Source organism: Vipera ursinii (genome assembly GCF_947247035.1).
Source record: "Vipera ursinii genome assembly, chromosome: 5".
NCBI classification, from domain to species: domain Eukaryota; kingdom Metazoa; phylum Chordata; class Lepidosauria; order Squamata; family Viperidae; genus Vipera; species Vipera ursinii.
The window spans coordinates 57,773,629-57,799,675 of NC_139518.1; the positions used below are offsets into that span (position 1 = coordinate 57,773,629).

General features: G+C 39.9%; 1 protein-coding gene across 2 annotated transcripts; it reads left to right on the forward strand.

Annotated features, from left to right (window-relative positions):
- Positions 1–1,434: 1,434 nt before the first annotated feature.
- On the forward strand, positions 1,435–25,250 carry BAG3 (BAG cochaperone 3). Of its 2 annotated transcripts, XM_083363215.1 has the most exons (5): positions 1,435–1,728; positions 19,852–20,199; positions 22,704–23,060; positions 23,900–24,038; positions 24,099–25,250. In XM_083363215.1, exons 1-5 carry the CDS (start codon positions 1,546–1,548, stop codon positions 24,716–24,718), a joined length of 1,647 nt encoding a protein of 548 aa, XP_083219341.1. In that variant the 5' UTR covers positions 1,435–1,545; the 3' UTR covers positions 24,719–25,250. The 2 variants fall into 2 exon arrangements, with proteins under 2 accessions (XP_083219341.1, XP_083219340.1); XM_083363214.1 differs by having other exon boundaries at positions 1,436–1,728; positions 23,900–25,249.
- Positions 25,251–26,047: the final 797 nt, after the last annotated feature.

Here is a 26,047-nt window from a genome sequence, read left to right on the forward strand (position 1 = left end):
TAAAACATATAGTTGCAGCTCGAAAGCATTAGATTTATGATGTCAGCATTCTCTGATTATTGTGGGATGTGGAGGATGCAATATTTTGTCTAGAGAAGAAAGCAAATTTTCCTTCTCATTAAGGCAAGGCCTTTCCTAATGCTACTGCAGCTGTTTTGTTGAGTCAGAGCCATCATGGCTTCTTGCCCAAAATCTGAGCTAGGCAATATAGTCAGTGACATGCATTTATTATTTCTTTTTGCAATATAAGGGTACAAATGTAGCTTTGCTCCGTAGGGCTAGCCGCTAGTGTGACACAGTACTGGTATAGGTCAGTAAAAACTATATACTGTTTAGATCAGGGGTCTTCAAACTTGGCCCTTTTATGACTTGTGGACTTCAACTCCCAGAATTCCTTAGCCAGGCACGCTTGCTGAGGAATTCTGGGAATTGAAGTCCACAAGTCATAAAAAGGGCCAAGTTTGAAGACCCATGGTTTAGATAGTTGAAAAAATCTGTACAGAGCTTTGTGCAGGGCCACTGATGAAAATAAAGATAGCAGAAAAATAACCCCATTTCAGTTTAAGCCAATGAAAATATTTTTAGGATTGCAGCATTTCTAATCTAAGCAGTAGCTATTATTCTGACACACTTGTTGCAAGTTACTTCATCCTTTCAAATTGATAGCTATGCTGCCAGGTCATAATTGTAATATAAACTATTTGAAGGTTTACCGGGACCAGACGTTTAGTCTTAAACTATTTTAAAAAAAGCAAGTTAATTAAGTGAGGCAGGCCTCCTTGTTTTTCAGGCCTGTAGGCCTCTTAAGAAAGAAAAGCGACAAAACGTCTATGAAGATCCTCAATCACGCGGGTAACTGTTGTCCCAAAAGGCAAATTGAACTTTCTTGATTTTTTTTTGTTTGAGAACGTTTCACTTCTCACCCAAGAAGTTTCTTCTGTTCTGCAGAGCTGAGCCGAACTGAAGAAGTTTCTTGTAAGAGAAGCGAAACATTTTCAAAGGAAAAAAAAAACCCAAGAAAAGAGTCCAGTTGCCTTTTGGAAACAGCACCTTTGCGGTAAGCGACAAAAGCACGCTCAGGGTAGAAAAAAACCCACCATGAATTTCGAAACCCCCTCACTTAAGGGAACACAGATTTCCCAATGAGCCCGATTTTCAACTCGCCGCCCAGCAGGCGGAGCGAAGGGTCCTAACTGATAACGCGGCTGAATAATGGCGGCAAGGAAGAATGACTCAAATGAGGAGCTCCCGCTCCGGCTATCCAAAGGCGCTAGAGGCGCCCAGAAGTTTCTAGCCAGGCAGCTGCCCCGCGTCTCTCCTCCTACGTCGCCTGCTCCTCCACCTTCCCCTCCTCTTTGGCGCGGAACTGCTATTTCCAGATACTTCCACCCACTTCTGTGTCTCCTCCCTCTGGATAAAGGTGCCCGGCCGGCAAGAGCCGCCTCGCTTAAATCCAGTGGGTGACCTGAGCGACGGTTGGCGTTTCTTTCCCGGCTTTCCTTCCTCGAGCCCTTTTTGCGCCTCGCCTCCTCTCTTGCGCGCAGCATGAGCGCAGCTGCTCAGTCCCCCACGCGGATGCAGGTGGAGGCCGGAGGCGGCGAGCGGGAGCCCCTGCCTCCGGGCTGGGAGGTGAAGATAGACCCTCAGACCGGCTGGCCTTTCTTTGTGGATCATAACAGCCGCACGACCACCTGGAATGACCCGCGCCTTCAGGAGGACCGTCTGAAGGTACTGCCACGGGTTACGTGGATTGTTTTTTTTTTCTTGGCGGTGGGAAAGCCGGCGTTTGTTGGGACTGAGGAGTGGAGGGGATCGCCCCGAGGACGTGGAGCCCTCGCTCTCTCGGCTTCCCGTCCTGCCGTCTCGTTAAGGTAGAGAGCCTGGGTATTTCGGGCTTCTGTCCTCTCCCGTGACTTTTGAATAGTTCGCCCCTCTTGCTGTTGCGCTCCGTGGTTCGCGTGTATGTTGGGGACGGAGGGAATATTTCCCTGGACGCGGCAGCTCTCGTGGGAAGGGGGAAGGGACGCGTGTGCTCTTGCAGAGTAGTTTTGGGGAGGTCAGTGGAAAGCCGAGTCTGCTTTCCGACGCCCAGCGCTGGGGCTAAGGACAACACACACACACTCATACACACACACACACACACAGTTTCCGCTCTCCAGACTTGGGTGTGTACGTGAGGAGGGACATTCCTCCAGGCCGCAGGGGTCTTCAAACTTGGCCCTTTTATGACTTGTGGACTTCAACTCCCAGAATTCCTCAGCCAGCAAAGCAAAGCTGGCTGAGGAATTCTGGGAGTTGAAGTCCACAAGTCATAAAAGGGCCAAGTTTGAAGACCCCTGCTTCCAAGCTGGCTGAGGAATTCTGGGAGTTGAAGTCCACAAGTCATAAAAGGGCCAAGTTTGAAGACCCCTGCTTCCAAGCTGGCTGAGGAATTCTGGGAGTTGAAGTCCACAAGTCATAAAAGGGCCAAGTTTGAAGACCCCTGCTTCCAAGCTGGCTGAGGAATTCTGGGAGTTGAAGTCCACAAGTCATAAAAGGGCCAAGTTTGAAGACCCCTGCTTCCAAGCTGGCTGAGGAATTCTGGGAGTTGAAGTCCACCAGTCATAAAAGGGCCAAGTTTGAAGACCCCTGCTTCCAAGCTGGCTGAGGAATTCTGGGAGTTGAAGTCCACCAGTCATAAAAGGGCCAAGTTTGAAGACCCCTGCTTCCAAGGGGGACGGCCTGTGTCGGGTGCGAGAGTTTTTCTCAGTATATATGGCCTTGGGGCGGTGACTCCGGAGATAAAAGTTAACGGCCTTCAATTCAGGGCAGCAGGGGGAAAGTGGGGAGGTGAGAACGGCAGGCCTGCTTGCAGCTCCCGGCTGGCACCGTTTGAAGGACAGGGGCCCGAGCACTTCCTTCCCTGGGGCGCTGGGAGCAATAAGATGCAGTGGGGGCAGTGCCAGGAAAAAAAGTCTGTCCTCGCTGCCTCCCCCGCCCCGACTTACATGGCTATGCAGTGAGGCTAAGAGCTGGCTTTTGTCTCTGACGCACTGCAGTCGTTCCCCCCCCTCCCCCCGTTTTTTGTGCGCTAAATCATTTGATACTTCGTCGTTGCGACGTTTATTTAAAGTTGGCGAAGTCCGTCTCGGTCCGTGAAGAGGCGAACGTAATTAGCCTGGCTGTACAACAACGAACGAAAGTTGTCTTCTCCACCCACCCACCCACCGACCCCAACCATGTGGTTTTTTAACAGACTTGTCTTGGGATAATGGAGGCTCGATTTAGTTTGCTATCCTTAAATGTAAAATTTTGTAGGTATCCGTTTTTTAAGCGGTTTTTTAATGATACGGGGTTCTAAGACATCCTGGGGAAAGCTTCATTACTTTTCTAATTTCAAAAAGACAGGTCGGGGAAAAAAAAAAGAGGATACTTCTTAAGTAGTTCATAAGGTTGCTGTGCCTCTTCCTCCTTTAAAATTCTATCATTGTTTCTCTTATTGTTTGCTGCAACATAAAATTGCTTGCTTTAGTTCCATTTCTGCCCTGCTGCTTATTGGTTGTAAATACAATCCAGTGAATAGTATGAAAGAGAAAATTTTGACAACTCAATGCAAAAGAACGATTAGATTTTAAAATAATTAATTGCTGGTGTTCATTTTAGAGCAGTGATGGCGAACTTGTGACACGTGTCAAAGAGGAGACACTACACCATTTAGGGTAACACCAACACTCAAGTACTGCTCTCAAAAACACAGCTGCGAGAATGACTTTGCTCTACTTGTTTTTCATTTTTGTAATTATTGGGTTTTTCTTTGTATACATAGCACCACATGATTGGACTATTTTTTTTTAAAAAAAATTAAAGAAGTGTTTCTCCTCTATTGGGGGGGGGGGTGGGCTTTTACATGCCAGAGAATCAAGTTGGGCATTTTCTGAATTTTTGACATGCGGAGCCCAAAAGGTTCTCCATAGATGCTTTAGAGGTAACATATTTTGTACACTTCATCTATAATTCTAATAATTTGCTATTTTGTAGAATCTTCATAGGCTTTCCTATCCCAAAAGATTTTGCTGAAAATATGGCATTCTCACTATTCTGTATAAAGTAGTTTAATTGAAGTTTTTTCCTCGATCCCTCATCAACATCTCTTTCAGGTGACTTAATATCTTTGAGCTGTTCTAGTTGTAAAATAATGTTTTCTCTTTTTCCAATACAGTTTTGACAGTGTATATTGTCTGACATTCTATAAAACGATAGAGGTGGCTGAAATAGTTAGGAGTTGTAATCTACCCAGTTCATCCCTATACGCTGGCTGATATTAGCATGGCTGCTTTTCTTTTAAACCCTGGGACCTTCTCTTCATGGCTATTTGTCTTGGGGTGCTAGAGAGACCAGATCCTTGGTTTCTTGGAGGCATCTGCTTGCCAAATTCCTATCTGGAACTTATAACTGGAGTTTACCAGGTTTGGGTAAACTCTTTATAAATATGGGTATTATGCTATTCTGAGGCAGTAATTGGCCTTTTTTTTAAAGCAAGTGTTAAGTGCTGCTTGTAATCCACATAAAGTCAATTTAAACTTAGTTCTCCCACTAAGGTACGCTACTTCTGTCTCTATCAGGTTCATCACAGGTTTTGTGCTCCTTCAGAACAAATAAACAACCCCACAGAGGTCTGGCCAAGTGTGTGTGTGTGTGTGTGTGTGTGTGTGTGTGTGTGTGTGTAAGAGATAGATTCCCTGCTCTATTCTGCCTTTGGTGTCATTATATGCACTTGGTGGCTTTGTATTTGATACTTTTGGGTGCTGCCAGAAGATTAAAACTAGTTTCCTTGGTCACATTCTTCAAGTATTGTCACTCCATTGTTACTTCTCCCTTTACCTCACACTACTTCTCTATGTCATCTCTCAGAGCATTTGTAGGTATGGGTTAGTGCTCTGTCAGAAGCTGTGCACAGTGTTCAGAAATAACTTGATAGAAGATGGGTCACACAAAACATAAGCTCTTGAAGGTACTATCTTCTGCCTCATCCCATGCAGCCATCCACCCTGCTAATTTAACAGTGATGAAACCTACCATTCTGAGGATCTGTCTAGACTTGCCCCACCCCACATTAGGGAGAATGACGGGTGACTATATTCTACGGGTGAGTGGGTGAGAAATGAAACTGGGGGAATCTTACTCTTTGACTTCTGTCCGGGGTACAGAAGGATAACATCTTTAATCTTCATAGGGACAGATTAGGAAGTAGCAGTAGGGGAAACACAATTTATGCAAGCATATGTTTCTGCCAACTATCTCTATATTAGATGGGGCTCCCCAGTCCCCGCCGGTCCGTGGCCCGCCAGAAACCAGGCCACGCAAGTGAGCAAAGCCCCATCTGTGCATGCGCTGGATCCAGGTAGCATGTGAAACCATGCGCTCTTGGCCTGCAGAAAAACTGCCCTCTACAGAATCGGTCCCTGGCACCCAAAAAGGTTGGGGGGGGCCCAGAGCATTGCATTAAGCATCCTTTTCCTATCTGATTTTGGGGTCATATAATACAAAGAATTGTTTCAACAGATGTTAAATAGTTTAGAATTCAGGACAAAACAGCTCTTCAGCATCTTGCCTGAGGGAAACTTCTTCTTCTCCTTAATGGTAGGGTTGGCCCTGGCAGATCCTCAAAATTTTAATTAAAGATACTTAAATGTCTTGCCTGAACAAAACAGTCAGCTAATAACTTTAGTTCTTAAAAAAGGTTCTAGATGTTCTGGAAAAGAGCTTCCTGCCTGAATATTAAATGTAGCACAGTGTTGATAGTTGGAAAGATATAAAATATAATAGCAGAAAATAACCATTATTCTTCAAAACAATTTAGATGACTATCACTTTCTAAATGGGCTCCTTGGTGCTCTCTGAGCTTGCTTGTTTTCTTGCAGACATTTCTTTACCCAAACTAGGTAACACCATCAGTGCTAGTGAGGAGTGGTGTTTGCTCTCAGTTTATATTCTAGTGCCAGGGGTGTTAAACTGCCGGCCTGCGGGCCAGACGGGTCATGCGGAAGCCGCGCCCACCCCATTGCTGGCAATGGCAAAACCATCCCGATACGCTGTGTGACGTCATGTGATGTCGCGAGTTTGCCATGTCTGTTCTAGTGTCTTGCCCTGTCAGTGCTGGTGGGTGTGGTCTTAGAGCAGGGGTAGGCAACCTCGGCTCTTTTATGACTCATGGACTTGAACTCCCAGAATTCCTGAGTCAGCTGACTCAGGAATTCTGGGAGTTGAAATCCATGAGTCATAAAAGAGCCGAGGTTGCCTACCCCTGTCTTAGAGGTTCTTAGGGCTGTTTACTGTTGGCTTCTTTGGCAGTTCCTTGTTTGGGATATTGTTTACTTGACTGTTGGTCTGATGTTGGACTTAATCTGTGCTCATTTGGGTGCTGATTGCTTAGGTCTTTTTGTTTCCATTTTGGCTTGTTGATTGTCTCTTTTGCATAGTCTATTAATAGTTTATGTCTATCTGTGGCTAATTTGTCATAGTACCAGGCTTTTAGAAATTCCCTAGCAATAAAATTTTTGGATTTGGCTTTTGTCTAGGATGGTCATAATTTCCCAATTGAAACTATGGTTATACGCCTGTCCACATATTATGACATTAAAGAGTTTTCATCATGCCTTCTGACTGCCAGTTGGTGTTCATGGATGCGTTCTGCCAGTTTTCTGCCTGTTTGTCCTATGTAGTTGTTCTTGCAGTCATTACATTGTCTGTTGTAGATGACTCTGTTTCTTTCTTTTGCAGCTGCTGGGTTTTTTTTATTTACTTAAGATGGTTTGAAGGGCTTTAGATGACTTGTGTGCTAGCTGATTCCATATGGTTGTAGTAGAAAAAATTACTTGAAAAGTAAGAACAGCTTACACATTGCTGTCATTGGCACACATTAAAATTGCTGCTAAACTGCAAATTAACCATAGCTTAAGTGATATAAATCTTGATTTATTTAAAACAAATGTTAAAATGATGTTAACGTGATAAAACATGATAAAAATTAGGCTTTTGCCTAATTAAAAAAACTTTATAGAATACTTTTATTAGGTTAATCACAATGTCAATTTCAAGTTTTTGAATTTGTTAAAATTATTATTCCTCAGGCAAAAATGTTAAAGCCGTGAAAAAAGTTTGTGTGGAATTACAGTTTATGATAAGAACCATTCCTGCACCTGCTGCATTCTGGCATTAGCTATTTTGCCTGAAGAATCATTTGTGAAAACTTGAAAGCTAAGAACATTTTTGGCAGCATTACGAAGATTTTAGTTCTGGGAAGTTTTGACTTTTGTGGTTGTCACAGCTATCATTGCTTATCTTGTAATCTAATTTAACTCAAATGGTCACCAATCAGTTGCAACCAAGTGATGTGTAGTGCTTCTGTTTAGCAGTAGCCTCACATTGTTTCCAAAGTATAATATGGACTGGTCCTAAAAAATGAATAGTGTCAAAAACAGCACTTTGCAAAAGATTTCTCACAGCCACATTAATAGAAGATCCTCCAGCCCCTTAAACAGAGCATATAGTATAAGTTGCTCTGCCCCAATGGATGAACCTTTGGGGGTCACTGTCTTTACACTCCTTAAATAAAAAATTAAATGGTTTACTGTAGTCTAAAGACCCAAAAAGTTAAGATAATGGATTAGGAGGTTCTCTGGCTTTATTTCTCCTCTCACTGAAAGTCAGCAGTTGGCATGAAAATCAACTACTGTACCAAGTGCTCTACTCAGCATAGGAGGAATAGGGGAGAGGTAAAATAGTGCGAGGGATTGAAGGCTTAGTTGATTTTCAAATTTGTTTAGTAAAATATTGCAGACATGCATTCTGTTCATATGACCAGCAGGTTGGGCTGTTTCTGAACCTCAGTCTTGTATTGACTTGTAATTGATAGATTTTAGCGGTCTCCCAGAACATCAGTAGAAAATGCTGTGCATCCAATTTAAATAAAACCACTGTGTTCAATAATTGTGCTCCTTCCCTCCTCCCATTATTTGTACAGTTTCATGCTTAGACTAAGCACCTCTGAAACTTTGTCTATGGATTTAAGTTATATAAGTTATATAAAGATTCATAACTGGTAGAAAAAGAGGAGTTTATACGTCGCTTATAATACAAGAATCCTGATAATCCAGATAAATGCACCTTACTATATTAGATGAAATAATAACTTTTATTTTCTTCTTTTAAAATATGTATCTAGATCAGACATGTCAAACACAAGGCCCAGGGGCCGGATGCGGCCCGCAAAATGGTTTCATGTGGCCCGCGAAGCCATCCTGGAAACAGTGAGGGAACGGCCCCCACTGCCTTGGCCCTAGCCCAGAGACCCTCCTTCTGCCAGAGACCCTCAGATCTGTCCCATTCCTGCCCAGGCCCCCATAGGCACTCTTGATGCCAACGATGTAGAGCTGGCCATGCCCAGCCACTAGGTCATATGCACTCTAGCCACGCCCACCCAGTAGGCCATGCCCACCCTGGCCACACCCACCCAGCCCCCTGAGGGCAACCGCAATGCTGATGCGGCCCTCAATGAAATTGAGTTTGACACCCCTGATCTAGATCTTCTAAAGAAAAAGCCTTTTAGTATATTGCATTCTGTTGGATATTATTCAGATAGTTTTTTTAACAAGTCTTTATTGTGAGATTTAAAACATGCCAGTGTCTGCCCTTTTTTATTCCCATTATGTAGACTTGTTTAGGTTAATACCTATTTCTCCTGCCACTTCAGTTTTATATGTTTTGTAATCCTTGCAGTAAGAGATTTAATTTGATTAAAGAGTTCAGTAAATCTACACTTGTTCTAAGGTAAAAAAAAGTTTGTAAATCTATTGCACAAGAATCTTGATTTTCAACAACTTTTCCTTTCATATAATATGAAACGGTATCCAGAAACTGTTCAAGACTAAATGCTTTCCTCTTTGTGTTTTCTGCATCGTCTTTTCCACATCCTAAGCCAAATATGGACACCATTATTGTGGCACACATTTGTTTCAGCCATCACAATGGGCCTGAGATCTATACTTTAAACCTCACACATCTGTATAATACAGTGTATAGCGTATATGTATGGATATTAGATTTTGAAAGATCCAGATCTCAGAATGGAGGCTTACTGAGTGGCTTTGAGCCAGTTATTCTTTCTCTGTCCAACCTGTCTCACATATGATTATTAATAGAGATAAAATTGAAGGAGTGTTTTATATAATTTCCCTACAGGGAAAAAAGTGGAACATAAATCAATAAACAGCCTTGAGAAGAGATGTTTTGAGTGACAGGAAGTCCTCAACTTACAACCACATTTAAACCCCAAATTTTTGTGGCTAAGCAAGGCAGTTGAGTTTGCTTCATTTTGCAACCTTTTTTTACCACAGCTGCTAAGTGAATCATGTGGTTGTTAAGCAAATCTGGCTTTCCTATTGGCTTTGCTTATTGGAGGCTGGCTGGTAAAGTACAAATGGAGATCATATGACCCTTGCACAGTGCAACTATCATAAATAGATCCCAGTTGTCAAGACCCCAAAATTTGATCTTGTGACCATGGGGATGTTGCAGTGGTCATAAGTATGAAAAATGGTCATAAGAAACTTTTTTCAGTGCCATTGTAACTTCAAATGGTCACTAAACAAATGGTTGTAAGTTGAGGACTACCTGTAATTGATTTGCACCCTGGCATTGAATTATTACAGGTAATCCTCGATTTACGACCACAATTGAGCCCAAAATTTCTGTTGCTAAGTGAGACATTTATTGAGTTTTGCCCCATTTTACGACTTTTCTTGCCACAGTTAGGTGAATCACTGCACATTAAATTAATAACACAATTTTTAATTGAACCTGGCTTCCGCACTGACTTTGCTTGTCAAGGTTACAAAAGGTGATCACATGACCCCCAGGACACGTCAACCATCATAAATATGAGTCAGTTGCCAATCATCTGAATTTTGATCACGTGACCAGAGGAATGCCATTACGGTTGTAAGTGTGAAAAATGGTTAGTCATTTTTTCAGTGATGATGTAACTTTGGTCACTAAACAAACTGTTGTAGGTTGAGGACTACTTGTACTGGGATTCATGTAATGTTAAAATTATATAGAGACCCACTGTTTTGCTCTCAAGATGTATACTTGATGCATCTTTATTAACAAAATGCACGTGTGTGTGTCTCTTCAACTGAAGAGTTTTGTGTGCTCTTTAATAGATTTTTTTAAAATAACTTCCTTTTAAGTTTAGTAAGATCAAGCAGTGATGCAGGCTCTCTTTATGCAGCTTTCATCACCTTCTGATGCAGCCTTTGAATCCAATTTCCATTTATAGGCATGGAGGGTCTATGGCTTCACATGCTTTAGAAAGCTCAGGGCTACTGCTGGTAGGATCTTATCACCCTTCAGAGTTGAATTCTGTTTTGATTATTTAAATGAAATTATCCAGAGGAAAGTGCATAGTTTTTCTGAATTTCTTGAAGCTTCATTTTGTCCTTGAGAGCAGGCACTCGTTGCCAGTGTTTAAAGGGGAAAAATAACATCACTGTCTAATTTATGTAAATTTATGGATTTTAAATAAAAGAAATGCAGAAATGATTCCATAAAGATAATAGCATGAAATCAGATGATTAATAAATCAAATTGAGTTTCCTGAAATGTTTTAGGGAAAACTGATAAATTCTCCAATCAGCATATTTAAGCATTTAAATGTGGCCAGACAATATAAATCAACAGCTTAGCTGTAACAAAATAAGTAACCAGAAATCAGAACTGAAAGTGCCAAAAACAAAATTTAAACGAGCTAAATAGTTCCTACTAGGAGAGAAAAACAGGTTACACCAGGTTACACCTGCTACTGGGTCAGCTGGGAGTTGCACTATCATTCCTTCCTCTCCTTCTGTTCTAGTTATCTGTTCCATTTGTTTATACAAACAAAACCCTAGCCAGGAAAATGGTTCATATTTAGTACATGAGGCAATGGGATGAGACAAAAATGGGCCTATATATTGCTGTAATGTTGTGAAGGTTCAGCTCAGAAACCCTCAGCGTTTCAAGGTACTGTATGCTTGAATAATTGGTACGCTGTAATCTGTACTCTCAGCATCGTCAGTGCTGTGCTTGCAATATGTACACAGATGAGCCTCAACTTACAACCACAGCTGAGACCAGAATCTCTGTTGCTAAGTAATGAGATCATAAAGCAGGGTGCCATGTGACTGCATTGCTTAGTGATGGCAATCCTGGCACTCCCTGTTGTCCAGACACGTGGATTGTTAAGCAGGAAGCAGAGGGAGTCCCAGGTAAGAGCACAGAGGTGCTGCCCTGGGGGATGGGGGAAGCCCATCGCCGACCACACGTGAGTTGGGGGCTGTTGCAGTTTGGTGCGAGCTCATGGAGCCAGGGAAAGAGGGCGCGGGGTGCAGGTGTCTGAGCACAGGAGTGCTGGGAAAAGAATATGTTGTGACTTGGGGGCTCCTTGGTGCGTCGCAGCTCTGGAGTTGCAAGAAGCCCCTGAGCTGCAGCTGTACAGCACAAAGCCATAGCTATCCCTGGAAGTGTTAACTCTCCCAGCCTAGTCCAACAGCTTTACACTGCAGACTTCAGGAACTGCCGCGCAAACCAACCATGCCAAAGAATGTATTGACGATGCAGCACAAATCTGCCATGCTCTGGGAAACATGAACCGCATGGCACAAAGCTGCAGCCCAGCACAGCCTGCCCCTCGCTGCCCTGTTTACCATCTTCTTGCTCTTTCCGCTGATGGGACATTTCTATACTGGCTCCTTCATGATGCAGCTTCTGGCCACACGAGGCATTTTCTCCAGGCGTTGTGAGAATGGGCGCACTGTTGAGGATGGCAGGCACTCCATTCTCATGATGCTTCAGAAGACCTCTAAAGCTTTGGAGAATGGTGTTTGAGATTTGGAGAAGATGGTGAGTGGCCTAGGGTAGAAAGCCTGGCGCAGCCGGCAACTTCTTTGCATAGCGTCAGGCCGGGTAGGCCTCATCAGCAGCGGGTTAAAGATGGCAAAGGTCAGCTGAGTGTACCAGGGCCTGTGGAACGCATGGTGGCAGGAACATTGCGGCGCTGGGGTGTCTGGCTGTGTGTGGGACTTGAGGTGGCATTTCTGTGGCAGTGGTGGCCCTAGGGCTGGCTTGGAGGCAGTGGAAGTTGATTGAGCCTCCTTGAAAGCCTCAGGCCTGTACTTCAGCACCAGCCCTGCTGCTGTTGCCGAGGAGTGCCACTTACAAGCCAGGGTGGTCAAAAGGACATAGATGTGGGGAAGATAAGCAGGTGGGAGGTGTTGAGATGCCCTGGCAGTTATAAGTGTGGGTGTGCAGCCAAGTGCCTGAATTTTGATCGTGTGACAGTGGAGGCTCTGTAATGGTCATAACTTCAGATGCCAGTTTAATTCACTGTTTTCAGGACCATCATAACTTCAAATGGTTGCTGAAGAAATGGTTGTAAGTCAAGGACTACCTTGTATTATTCTTAGATTTTTGTTCTACCTTTTTAATATGAAACTCAAGGTGGCAAATATACTTAATTCTTCTGCTCCTATTTTCCCCACCGCAACCCTATGAGGTGGATTGGGCTGAGTGAGAATAGGTGACCCAAAGTCACCCAGCTGGCTTTCATGCCTAAGGCAAATCTAGTGTCCTGCTTTTCATGCCACTATCTTAACTACCATGCCAAACTTTCATCAGTGCCTACACTTCAAGTAGGCATTAACTTTGACATAAATTTCTATGTCCATTTTTTTTTGCATGCTATACTTCCGTTATTAGTATAATTCAAGCTCTAGTCCTACACACAGTTACCATGGAATAAAATAATTCCAGGTAAACTATGAATCCCCATAAATATATACTAGATCATGGTAACTGAGAACAATCAGTTCCAATATTGGAAACATTTGTTGGTAGATGGTATCAACAATCAGTGAAGTGTAAACTATTACTATTATTACTACGACTAATATGACTTAGCCCCTGTTGTATCATTCCAGTACATTTTGAAATATGGTTGATTACATGAAAGTTAGCCTACATAAGGGGCAATTAATACTGAGCACGGGCATTAAGATTTCCCTTCCCTTCCCTACTGCAGAGAAATGCTTGGTGAATTTACTTAGATAAATTATGATTAAACTTGTACTGTCAATTTAGCTATATCTGTTATCAAAAGGATTGTTTTAACTACTGTATATTGGGCTCACAGATTTTTTATTTTTATATCTAATTGCAACTTCTTCCGGTGAAATCATATGATTTTCTTTCTTCCTTGCATATTTTGTGCTGGAAGCACCTTTGTTTATCTACAGTACTGATGACTTCACAATAGCAACCCTATACTCTTTTTTTTAACAAGATGATTCTTGTAATTCTGCTCTAGCAAGTCTTCTAGCATATTCTGTTTATCTAACATGCATCTCCTCAGATTATTCTTTTACCACTAGGCCTCAGGCAAATACCTTTAATAAATGAGTAGGAATGAACTTAATCCTAACTCTTCCTTTATGTATACAAAACACACAGAAACACTGGGGGAAAGGGGAGGAATCCTAGCAAATTCTTAAACAACCTTTTGGTGAAGGTGATACTTTTATATTTTGGGGAGCGGCTAAGAGCCAAAGAGGATCTGGGCAAGGGATACAAAATGAGAAAGGCTTTGACACACATGTGAGCAGGCCTGGAATATTTTTCTATTATCAATAATTTTGGTAATTTCTTTTTTAAACTTCTTTGGATTTACATTTACAGTTTATACTTCAGAATGGGAAGAAATTGTACTACTTTGGGGAGCCAGAGAAATTCTGAAAATTGACAAAAAAGTGAATTGTCACACACACACAGAGAGAGAGAGAGAGAGAGAGAGAGAGAGAGAGAGAGAGAGAGAGAGAGAACACACAGAGACACCTATCCCTCATATCTCTGATTGCCTGCATTTGCGGGGCCTGATTATTTCCAAGATTAATGAAATACGCTCAGGCCTGTATTGTATCAATGTAATTCCGAGTGCCGCGTAGCAGAGTGAGCGCCTGTTACTTGTCCCAGCTTCTGCCAACCTAGCAGTTCGAAAGCACGTAACAATGCAAGTAGAAAAATAGGGACCAGTACGGTGGGAAGGTAACAGCACTCCGTGAGCCTTTGGCGTCTAGTCATGCCGGCCACATGACCACGGAGACGTCCTCGGACAAGTGCTGGTTCTTTGGCTTTGAAACGGAGATGAGCACCGGCCCCTAGAGTTGGAAACGACTAGCACGCATGTGCGGGGGAACCTTTACCTTTACCTTTTAAAGGTGACAAAGCCCAAGATAATCACACATAAGGAATATATTACATATGTTGTATTTTAGCTTCCCTGCAATTCCAAGGTAAATAGATTTACATTTCAAAGGAAGCTTAATATGGCGATAACATCAAATTGAGTGAAGCAGCATCAGAAGATTGGGAAAAGAATGTGCAACAAATTATAAGAGATCAAAATAATAAATAAGGTAATAAATAAGGTAAGAGAGGGCATAGCCCGAGTTGTATAATGGGTAGAGAAAGATGTCTGTGGAGATTCTCAGTCATCCAGATCGTGGTTGTCCCAAGGGTGCTTTTTCAAAAGGCAACTGGACTTTGTTTTTCCTTGGAAGATGTTTCTCTTCTCATCCAAGAATCTTCTGCATAACGGATGGAGAAAGAGGTGCAGAAGGGGCCTTCCCTAGCTTCTCAGGCTGTAAAGGAGACGGTAGGAGATTTGTACTTTCAGATTTGCAAGATTCATTTCAGATTTCCCAGGTAGACCAGACAGGAAACACAACTAGATGAGCTAATTCTGTTTTATTGTAAAGATTCCACATTAATAGAATCTTGCAGGTGTAAACATACAGATCTGCTGATGTATCCTTTACAGCAGGGCTCTGCAACCTGGACATCTTTAAGACTTGTGGACTTCAGCTGGCTGAGGAATTCTGGGAGCTGAAGTCCACAAGTCTTAAAGTTGTCCAGGTTGCAGAGCCCTGCTTTACAGCTTGAGAAGCTTGGGGATGGGTGGGGTCCTTTCTGTGCCTCTTTTTCCACCAAGGGTAGGCCCTGTCAAATCCTGCCATTCCCTGGGCAGCGTTTCTTTGCCCCATCTCAGAGTCTTTCTCCATTTCATTTCAGGTACACTTTAAATTTCAACAATAGCAGTAATAGCTTTCCTTTATTTTGTACAACTCAAGGTAATCTACACATAATGCTCTTGCCTCCTACTTTCCCCATGACCACAACCTCTGTGGTGGGTAGTTGGGGGGAGAGTAATTGGCCAAATGTTATCAGCCAGTTTGCATACACCTAAGAGAGGACTAAGATTTACTGTCTCTTAGTCTCTCTAGTCTAGCCCAACACCTTAGCCACATCAGATTGGCTTTTGAATGTGCTTGCTTGTTCTTTAATTGCTCTCTAATGCTAAAATTCTAATATAACTTCATGTTGGCAATTTTTGCCAAAATTATTTCGTGTTTTCTGGTGAATGCCTCCTATTCATTTTTGTATTTCTACTTTTAAAAATAATTTGTACTTGAAACAACAGGAAATAATTTTTTTCAATTTTTTTCTCCCATATTCTTATCTGAATATGCAGGACCAGTATATATTTTTTTAGGAAGAGTGAATTCCAAATTTTCTAGTCTAAACCAAAGTACCACATTTAGAATCCAGAGAACCTTGGTTAATAAATTAGCTTACTGAGCCATTCTTGCTGTGTAAACAATGTTAGACATAGGCAGTGCTTTTTTTGTAGAAGAAAAAGGTGCCGGAACTCACACATGTCATACAACCCACCTTGCCTATCCTACAAGGTTCCATCCAAAAAAGGTGCCGGAACTCCGTTCTGGGTGCTCTATGACAAAAAAAAGCCTTGGACTTAGGCAAGTCGTAAGTAGTAAACTCCTCACTGGAAATAGTCATGGTTTATGTATGTAAGGTATCTCATATTATTCCAGGCTCCTTTATTTATAGTGTACAGCCATTTTTTGTTTAATGGAATTCCATGTTTAGCAACTGTTCACAAATATGATGATTAAGTTTTTATAAAAGATTTTCTGACCAATGCACACACTTAGGCCCAAATTTCTGTGCCTGACAAACAACACATGCCAGAGTGATAGCAATGCCTGGTTTGCATTCTGAGAGAACTTGATATAAATGAGAAGGCAGCAGTCTTTGCAGCATCTCTCTTTCATATGTTTGCTTAGCGACCATGTAGTTTCCAATTTAAGAAATGAATTGTGGTTGCTAAATGAGAAGTACATATGCTTTTCTGTTTTATTTGTACCATGAATATATATACTAATGTGTGTGTGCATGTTTAGTATCTGTGTATATATGTCTCTAAGTAATATGTATTACTAATCAATGAACTAGTATATAGTTCACTGATTAGTAATACATATTACTTACAGAGAGACATACATAGTATATAGTTCACTGACAGTTTTTGAAAATAAAGTAATGAATTATCTTAATACAGGTTTAAATGTGAATACCAGATCTTCCAGTTACATGCTATGGAAAAATGCCAATTCAAACCTTTTCAGACAACCTATAAATATTGCTTATTATCTTTCCACTTTAGGGTCACTGTGAGAAGAGGAAAATTGTGCTAAATGCTTGGGGTAGTAATTTATGGAAACTTTTTTCCTTAAATATTCAGTGGCATCAAAATGTGAAAATGCTGTATACTAATAAAGCATGACATGGTATCAAATTATATAATATGATGGCCCAATTGTCACTTTAAAAGGCATGTTTGCTGCATTTTCATATATTGTAAATGTCATAGTGGGGTTTCATTACTTTAAATTGCACAGACCTGGTAGTTGATATTCTCAGGAAGATTTTAGATTGTTGCTGTGGGGGTGGGGGGTGGGGGTTATGTTTTTTTTATTTTGAGGGTTTTTAATATCATAAGCTGCCAGACGTTACCTGTGTGCTAGTTGGGCAGCAATATAAATTGGTTTATACAGTGGTATTTATTTTTTTATTTATTATACTTTGCATAATTGAATGATATTTTATGAGCAAGAGCAGTAGTTGCTATCTGATCTCACTGGAGGATTCATCTAGAATGTGATTCCCAAAATAGAATTACCACTGCAGGAAGAGCTTCATTAGAGGACTTAGGAGGAGAATCTTTTGTATAAAGTTCTGCTTCTATCCTGTTCACAGTCTAAATATCATATTACAAGCTTGCAGCATTTATCTTCCATTCTTTCTGATTTCTTTTTTCTTTTGATCTACCTACCCTTCCTTCCAAACTTCACCCCACACATTCACATTACTGCAGCTGATAAATCCCTACTTTGATATTAAATGGATCCATCTGTTTCCACTGCCAATGGCATTCTTTAAATAGCATTAAAAAGAACATTGTCCTCTGTTTATGTCCTGTTCATTTTGGTATTTGAAATATTTTTATGCTGTTAATTTTATCGTGGACTATCCTAGCCAATGTTCCTTTTTCAGACATGACAGATAAAAAGATACACATTTATTTTTATTTTTTCCTGATGTTTGCAAGTTTTTGTTTGGTTTTTTCTTTCCGTACCTTCCCATATCTATTTGAATATATGAGAATATAATGGTACCAGAAATGAAATTTCAAGAGAAACTGCAGAAGAGAGGATTAATAATTTTGTGTTCATTTACCTTTCGATTCCCCAAACATTCACTTAAAAGAGCAAATGTTTGCTTCAACTATGGTTTATGTTTACTGAAATGAATATGCAGAAATTATAACTATGTTTAATGTTGGCTAGTCGCACAGACCAGTGCCCTACAGATTTGTTAGATTTGTTACTGTCTTCCATAATCCCTAGCAAACACAACTATTTATCTCCTATTAAACACAACTGTTATTGTTTTCCATTTGTTATTGAATTTGTTACTGTCTTCCGTAATCCTTAGCAAACACAAGTGTTCATCTCGATCTGAATGTGACTAAGTTGGAGAAGGCTGTGCTAGTTTAAATGCTTTAAACTACATTATAGTTAATGCTTTTAAATGAATGTAGAAAGCATTAAGCAACCAATTAGTAACAATTTGTTGTAGTCAACTATCAATGCTACCACCGTAATGTTTCTAGTATTGTTCCATCTGATCCATTCTCCCCCCCTCCTCTACTTTTCTGCTTTTTTGGAACAAAAAAGAAAAAGAAAAAACTTGAGGATTTTTTGCTTCCAGTCCAACAGAGATTTACTTAGTTCTTTAATGCTTTAATCTTTGCGAATACTCTCTGATGAAAATCAGTTACAGAAGAGTATAATTTTACTGGTTTATTGGAAATGAGACTACAACCTTTAATAATGGTGCAGGACGATACTGGTAGTCCTTGACTTACAACAGTTCGTTTAGTGACTGTTCAATGTTCCAATGGCATTGGAAAAAGTGATTTATGACTGTTTTTCACACTTACGACCATTACAGCACCCTCATGATCATATGATCAAAATTCAGATGTTTGGCAACTAACGTATCCTGAGGTCCCGTGATCACCATTTCTGACCATCTGACAAAGTTAATGGGGAAGCCAGATTCACTTAATTGTGTTACTAACTGAACAACTACAGTGACTCACTTAAAAACTATGGCAAGAAAGGTCATAAAATGGGACAAAATTCACTCAACAAATGTCTCACTTAGCAACATAAATTTTGGGCTGAATTGGGGTCGTGAGTTGAGGACTACCTATAGTTGTAGCTGAGAGTCAACAATTTGGGGCTACTTTTGTTTGTCAGAACGTTGCCTTTCTCTTGGTTTCCAGTATTTGTTCATGTTTTGGCAAAAGTTTGGGTCAATCTTGATCTTCAAGTTAAAAATGAAATTATTGCTGCAGTTACATAGCACTTCTAAAGCCCAATGCACTTGCAGTAATAATCACTGCCTTAGTGCTGTTGCAACATCAGACTTTTTCGTAAGCCAGAGGAGAACATGCAGGTTAGCATTAATGTTGGGATGTGACAAATATTTCCTGTGTTTTAAATACACAATAGCTCTGAAAGCCACCCATTTCATCTGCAAATTAAAACAGAATGGTACTGTAGATTTCTGTATATCCCCTTGATATGTTAGCATGCTGTAATTTTGAGCCCAATCTTGAGAAATGAGTGGTGGAAGGGGCTTCAGTTCGGAGAGAAACAAACACTTCATTCTTTATATAATCAATATTTCTCCTATTGCCCCAGGCAAGAGAAGTGCAGCTAAAACAGAGATTTATTTTAGGATTATTGGAAGCTGTCGCTGCTCAGATTTCTGACCCATTTAATTTAGTGATTTCTGACAGAGACAGCAATTCAGATAGGTATACGTTCTAACTTGGCTTGGAGATTCAAAAAATTAATTCTAGAATATTTCTGTGCAAGATTTTGTTTCTTGAGTATAATTTTAAACTTTATAAAATAATGAGAAGGCCCATAATATAATAAGAAGGATACTCTACTGCCTGTCTGATGTGTTTTAGCATAATTTTCTGCCTTTAAAGGACTAGTGCAACACATGTAATGTGTTAAGACTGTAAATCATTCCAGTTATTGCCTTCTAAATGTCTTAAAGTATTTTAATTGTTAATGTTAAATATGGATAATATAGTAAAAGCATACTATTAATGGACCAGAAATTGTCATCTATGTTTAGAATGCCTGACTTGAGCTATCATGAAACCCATCAGAAAAGCTATGAAATATGTTTTATCTTTCCATAAATCAAACAAATGAACAAACACAATGACTAAAGAATCTTTAGTCTCCTGCTGGAGTTACGTAACTTAGAAATTGTATATCTTGAATTTTAAAAATCTTAATTTCTAAATCTGCACTGTATAATCTGTTTGTCTAGGAAAGTGCGTCAGCAAATGGCCCATCTCGAAATAGTGTGAATCAAGCCCAAATCCGAGATGGAAACGTGGGATATCCAAAGCTTCGTGCTGGTTATATTCCAATTCCAGTTGTACATGAAGGTGCAGAAAACAGACAGCATTACTCATACAATTCTGGCTATCAGCCTGGCATTCAGCGTGTCAAAGCAGAAACCATTCCTACCCAAGTTCGGGCCCCATCATCTCCAAGAGGAAGCTTTATCCGTTCACAATCTCCAGCTAGAGGGCTTGCAGAAGCTGCCCAGACAGAGAAGCCATGTGCACAACCAGCAGCAACCCCGATCCAAATACAGTCCTCAGGATCTGAGGTGAGTTTGCAGCAGTATTTGGCCGGATTTATGCTAGAATTGTTGCATTATGAAAATGATAATATAATGGCCCCATTTATTCTTCTGTATATTGAATTATAAGTACTTTTATGCAAATGGCTTTTGTTCAAAGGTGTTAATTCCTAGTGTTGCATTTGGGTCAGTTTTGAAGGAAGAGCATTGCACATTACTATAAACACAACACAAACATACTTTTCCCAAGTTATAGATGTGGTCCTTTGGGAGGTCCCTTTCCAGATCAGTTTGAACACTTGTTTTGACAGTTAAACCATCTGCAGAGAGCATTTTGGTCTTATTTAGACCAGGTTCACTTTGTTGCTATTATTTATTAGATTTATACGGGTGGTAAATAAAAGAATATTCAAGGAGGCTTATGATAAAAACTGAGTAAAAACAAGCAGAATGCAAAAAGGATAAAATTAAACACAATTAAAGAAACAGCTTCAGTAATTCCAGGATTGGGATGATCCTGATCCTATTGGCTTTCCATAAGGTTTTGATGGTGTAATTCTTTCCTTGAGAGGAACTATATTATGAGATGAGATGAACCTGTGAATGAACGAATGAATAAATGATTTTGAAATGGTTGGTACAATGGTTAGCCTTGGTTATTCCATTATCCTTTCTCATCCTATTTTCCAGTTCTGGATTTGGTCTTAATCAATCAATCAAATAATACATTGGGATCAAAAATATCTTGGCCCATGAATACCATGGTCTGTGTGAAAAGCAGGTTTTCAGTTCTTTTTTGAAGCAAAGAAATCCTTTGCACCCTGAATTGCACTCGGAAACCCACAGCTCATAAAACATAGGTGCCACATAGGAATAATGAGGTACACCTTTAAATGCCTGAGTAGTCATATTGTAGAGTAGACCAATTGTAATTTTCAAGTGATCTTTAAGGGCAGTTCATATACAATTGCACTTACCCAAGTGAGAAGCAACCAAGGCATGAATGCTTGTAAATAGAGCCTGCAAGTCCAGGAAATATGCTGAATAAATAAATAAAGGATTATTCATTCATCATTCATTCATTCTTTCTGTGTGCCATCCTTCTCATCTAGAGATTTAATATTTTAATATTTCATCTGCCTCCTCTATTCAGGTAGTTCTTGCTTACCAACCACTTGTTCAGCAGCCTTTCAAGATAAGATGATGTTGAACAAGGAGACTTACGTCTGTTCCTCAAAGTTGTGTCTGTTTCAGTGTCTTGATGTTACACGATTGCAATCTGGGTTTTGGTAATAGTGTGCATTTGCAATGGATACAGTGTCTTGCTGTCATGTAATTGCCATTTGCAAGCTTCAGAGCTGAGTCAACAGGCAAGCCAGCAAGGAAATTGCAAGTCCCATTTATATGAAGTTGCAATTAATGATCTGTAGTGATTAATTTAACAGTCGCAGCTAGAAGTGATAAACTGACATAATAAATCATGAGTTTTTCATTTTACTGTTGCTTTGCTTAACAACAGACTTATGGGTCTGTGTTATTGCAGTTAGTGAGGACTATCGGTATCAGATGATATGGAGGTGCATATCATCAGCATGTGGATGATGCTTCATTCTATATATACAGTTGTTAGATATTTCATATAGATATTTGTGTAAAAGATCCTGTTAAATCCCATGATTTAACAAGAGATTGAGCAGAATTATACTCACCACCTTCTGGAGATGGCCTTCCAGGAATGAGTGAAACCATGGCAAAACTCTCGTATCCACTTTTAGTTGAGATATCCTCCACAGAAAGATACCATAATCATATCAGAAATGTGTGAGAAATCCAGAGAATTAATAGGGACATAACCCTGTCTTTCTCTTGGCAAATATTTTACAGTGTAACCAAGGAAGCTTCATTGTCCAAACCAGGTCTTAAACCCTGGTTAAAATAGATTTAGAAATATCAGTGGATCTTCTAATCTCACTGAGGCCTTTTTTTAATAAGGGATGGAATCAATCTTTCAAAGAAAGAAATTTGTTACTTACTAGATCCAACCAGACCTCCCCACCCTGCTTCGCATAAGAAGCCATGAGGGACAAGGTTTGAGTGAATTGCTAAATTCTGTCAAACATCATATTGGTTTCTGTAGCATGATGCCTTTAGCTATTCCATACTTACAGGAATGCTGTCTGCTGAATCAAAACATTCTCAGTCTATGATGTTAAATCTTCCAACTTTGTTTATTAACCACCTAACGAACTGGGTATATATTTATAAACAATAAGAATATTTTTCTTAAGGATATTTTTAATGATTAAAACACTGCCAAATAAATTGTTTCAACACATTAATGAGATCCTTTCTAACTTTTAAATAATATTAAACTATTGGGACAATGATTTATCTTTAAACTTTTCAAAACAGCATATATAGCTATTAGTAAATAGGTTGGGTTTAGTATGTGATTAGAAGCTAACAACCTTATCTGAAATGTTTGTTTCTTGGAACATGGCAACTAAATCTGATAACTGCTTTTCCTCCAGCGATCTCCATCTTCAGAATCGCCAACAATTTCCCCTCAGTCTTCCAGTAGGCATAGCTCAGGAAGTCATCAGCTCCCTCGAGGATATATTCCCATCCCTGTGATCCATGAGGGAAATGTCCCAAGGCAGCCATCACAAGTCTATCATCAGGCACAGAAGATGCCTTGCCCAGCCCAGCCAAGTGATTACCCACCTCATCAACCAGTATACCATAAAATTCAAGATGATTTGGATCAGAAGCCACAGCGGGCACAGTCCCCATTCAGAGTGTCACAGCGAGGCTCAGCAAGTCGTGAAAGTTCACCAGGAAGAATCCAGTCACCAACACCAATCAGACTACAGTCAGTCAAAGCTCAAGTAAGTACAGTGAGCTTCTACAAGCCCCTCTTTAGCTAATTATGTTGAAGTCATTACTCATATATAAGAGTAGTGACAAAGACCATAATCATCTTTTGACAGACTAAGGATATTACATTAAAAAATAAAATTCTATTTTTCTGGAAATTTATGATTACCTGAGCCATACTATAACCATTTTATGAGTCTTTTCTGTCTGGAAACTTTTGCATTTGGTTATGGAATAGGAATAATAAAGAGAATTTTGCAGTTACTTCTTTCTGTTCAGGAGAACCTTCTGAGAATTGTAATAATAATCTTTTATTATTAAGGCCTAGGGTTACAGAAAACTGTCTTATATGGAGCCAGACTACTGGTTTGTATTGGTTACTATCAATGCTGACTGGTAGTATTTTCCTAATGCTACATAGAGATAACTGGATTTGCACCTAAGACTCTTCTGATATAAAGCATTTGATCTGACATATAACTTTATTAAGTAGTAACTAGTATTTGAAGAAGTAATAGGACATATTACTAGTATTCTGTTACTACATCTTTTCTCATAGTTTGTTTTGTTCTGAATTTTTTTCAACAGGATTTTTTTCTGTTGCCTTTTCTCTTCGTTATTTCTTTTTCATCATAATTCTGGCTTGTTACTTTGGTTCTCAATGCATACATAGCACCTTTTACTGAATGATTTCCACAATTCTGGAAATGTTGAACTTGTCATTATAATTATTTCTATGTTTCAACCCCTGAGTCTTCAGAGAAGGGCGGGATATAAATGGAATTAAAATAAATAAAAAATAAATAAATAAATTTCCTAATAATAAGCAGCTTGTTTTCCTCTTTCTCAGCAACAAGTGCCAACTGAAGATGCACCGCCACCTCTGCCACCTGATACTAAGCTTAAAAACAAGGCTGGTTCACCTGGAACAGAAAGTCCTGCTCAAAGTATTCCCATTCAAGTCATACGTAAAGATGTAGATACTAAGTCACCCCAGCAGATACCATTTTCTCCCATTCAGGTCATATGTCCAGATGTAGACACTAAGCCACCCCAGCAGGTACCATTTCCTACAGTAGAACATGTTGATAAGAAGATTCCGTGCCCTGTTAAAGTTGTTCCAATAGAAAGATCTTTACCACAGGAACATGAATCAGAGAAGACTTCAGAAGCAGAAGAGCCTCAGAAACATCCAGGGGTCTTGAAAGTTGAAGCTATTCTAAATAGGGTACAGATCCTAGAGCAGGAAGTTGATTCCTTTCAAGGAAAGAAAAATGACAAAAAGTACCTATGGATAGAAGAGTTCTTGACCAAAGAGCTGTTAGCTTTGGACTCTGTGGACCCTGAGGGTCGTGCAGATGTTCGGCAGGCCAGGAGAGATGGTGTAAGAAAAGTCCAGAAAATATTGGAAAGACATGAACAGAAAGCAGAGGATGCTCCAGAGACCACTCAAGGAGATGGATTTCAGTCATCTTTGCCTGAAAGTAGTCCATTTTCACAGAAAAAAATGGAGATTGATCCAATGGTGGAAAATCTTGCTAAGGATATAAATAATGAAAGTGCCAAGGAGCAAATCAAAATAGAAATGGAACAACCTGAATCTAAAGAAGAAATAGTCTCAAATCTTGCTAAAGAAAGTTGCACAGCTAAAACTGTGGCTGAACCATAAAGACAGGCAAAACTTAGTCCTTGGACTCCTTAAATTAAATGTGTGTTAAACAAATTTTAACTTGCATGCATTTCCAGAGCTTTGCACCAGTTGGTTTTTAATCAACAGCTTGGATCACGGAAAACGGGGGGCAAAAAGGGGTGCATAAAAATAATGTTTAGCTTATATTCTGTATCTTGCTCAAATAATGTGTTTGAAAAATACCTTGTAAAATGACTGCTTTCAATTCAACACGAGTGAAAAATGATTTCAGTCAATTTCAGCTAGCAGAGTTACTTTCATAAAATCATTACTTATGTATATCTAAATAAGACAGCCTTTTTAAAAAAAGACACTCTTAGGGAAAATGTTTTCATTATTAGGCACTTTAATGATGTCTGAAAAGTGTGTTAAGAAACTAGGGATATTTATATGTACTGTATTGAGAACTTCAATGCTATATTTTAAATGAGAAAAGAAATAAAACAGACTGTAGAAGCCTGATGAACCTGTGTGGTTAATAAATTAGATGACTGTGCATTGTTTGCTTCTAAAATAAATATTCCTTTGTAAATGTAAGTTCATGATTTTTCAAATTTACATATAGAGAATCCTGAACTTCTTGAAAGGTTCAAGTGAACATGTAAAATATTCAGAGTTCAACAATCTCAACATTAGTTGCACTAAAAAATACAGAAATATAGCAAGCACTTACTTTTCCATTCAATAGGTTGAACCATATTTCAGCCAAATTATATCCAGCCTAATTAAATATGGTAAGTGAGGAGGTTAAGTTTTCAAAGCTGGAATATTGCCTATTTTTACCTCAGTAGAATAGAATATATGTAGCTCAGAGTTAAACTGTGGAGTCCTTGGTGCTCTCTTAGCTTGGTTATTTCCTTGCAGACTTATTACCCAACTAGGTAACATCATCAGTGTGAGTGAGTATGGGAGTTTGTTCCCTGTTTATATACAATAGCTTGCCCTGCCAGTTTTGGTGGTGGAGAGTATGGTTTTCTCATGGGTAGTTCCTTGATTAGGATTTTGTTTTCTGTTTGATTGTTTTCCTGCTGTAAATACCTGCTTTCCAAGCGGCTCACATAGTTAGGACACCAGGTTGGAGGTTAGCAAGCTCACATTTGAGACACGGGTGCTGTCGTGGGGCAGGATGAGTTCCCATCCTTTGCTCCAGCTCCTGACTGGGATACAAAAGGAGCCCCCAACTGGGAGTACCCTGGGCAACGCTAATGTCACTAGCTAATCCTTTCAACATGAGTGCGATCCCTGTTATCTGGACGTTCGTTATGAGAGGATTTGTTCTGGTCTTGTTGTTTTAAGTTTTTATTGTCA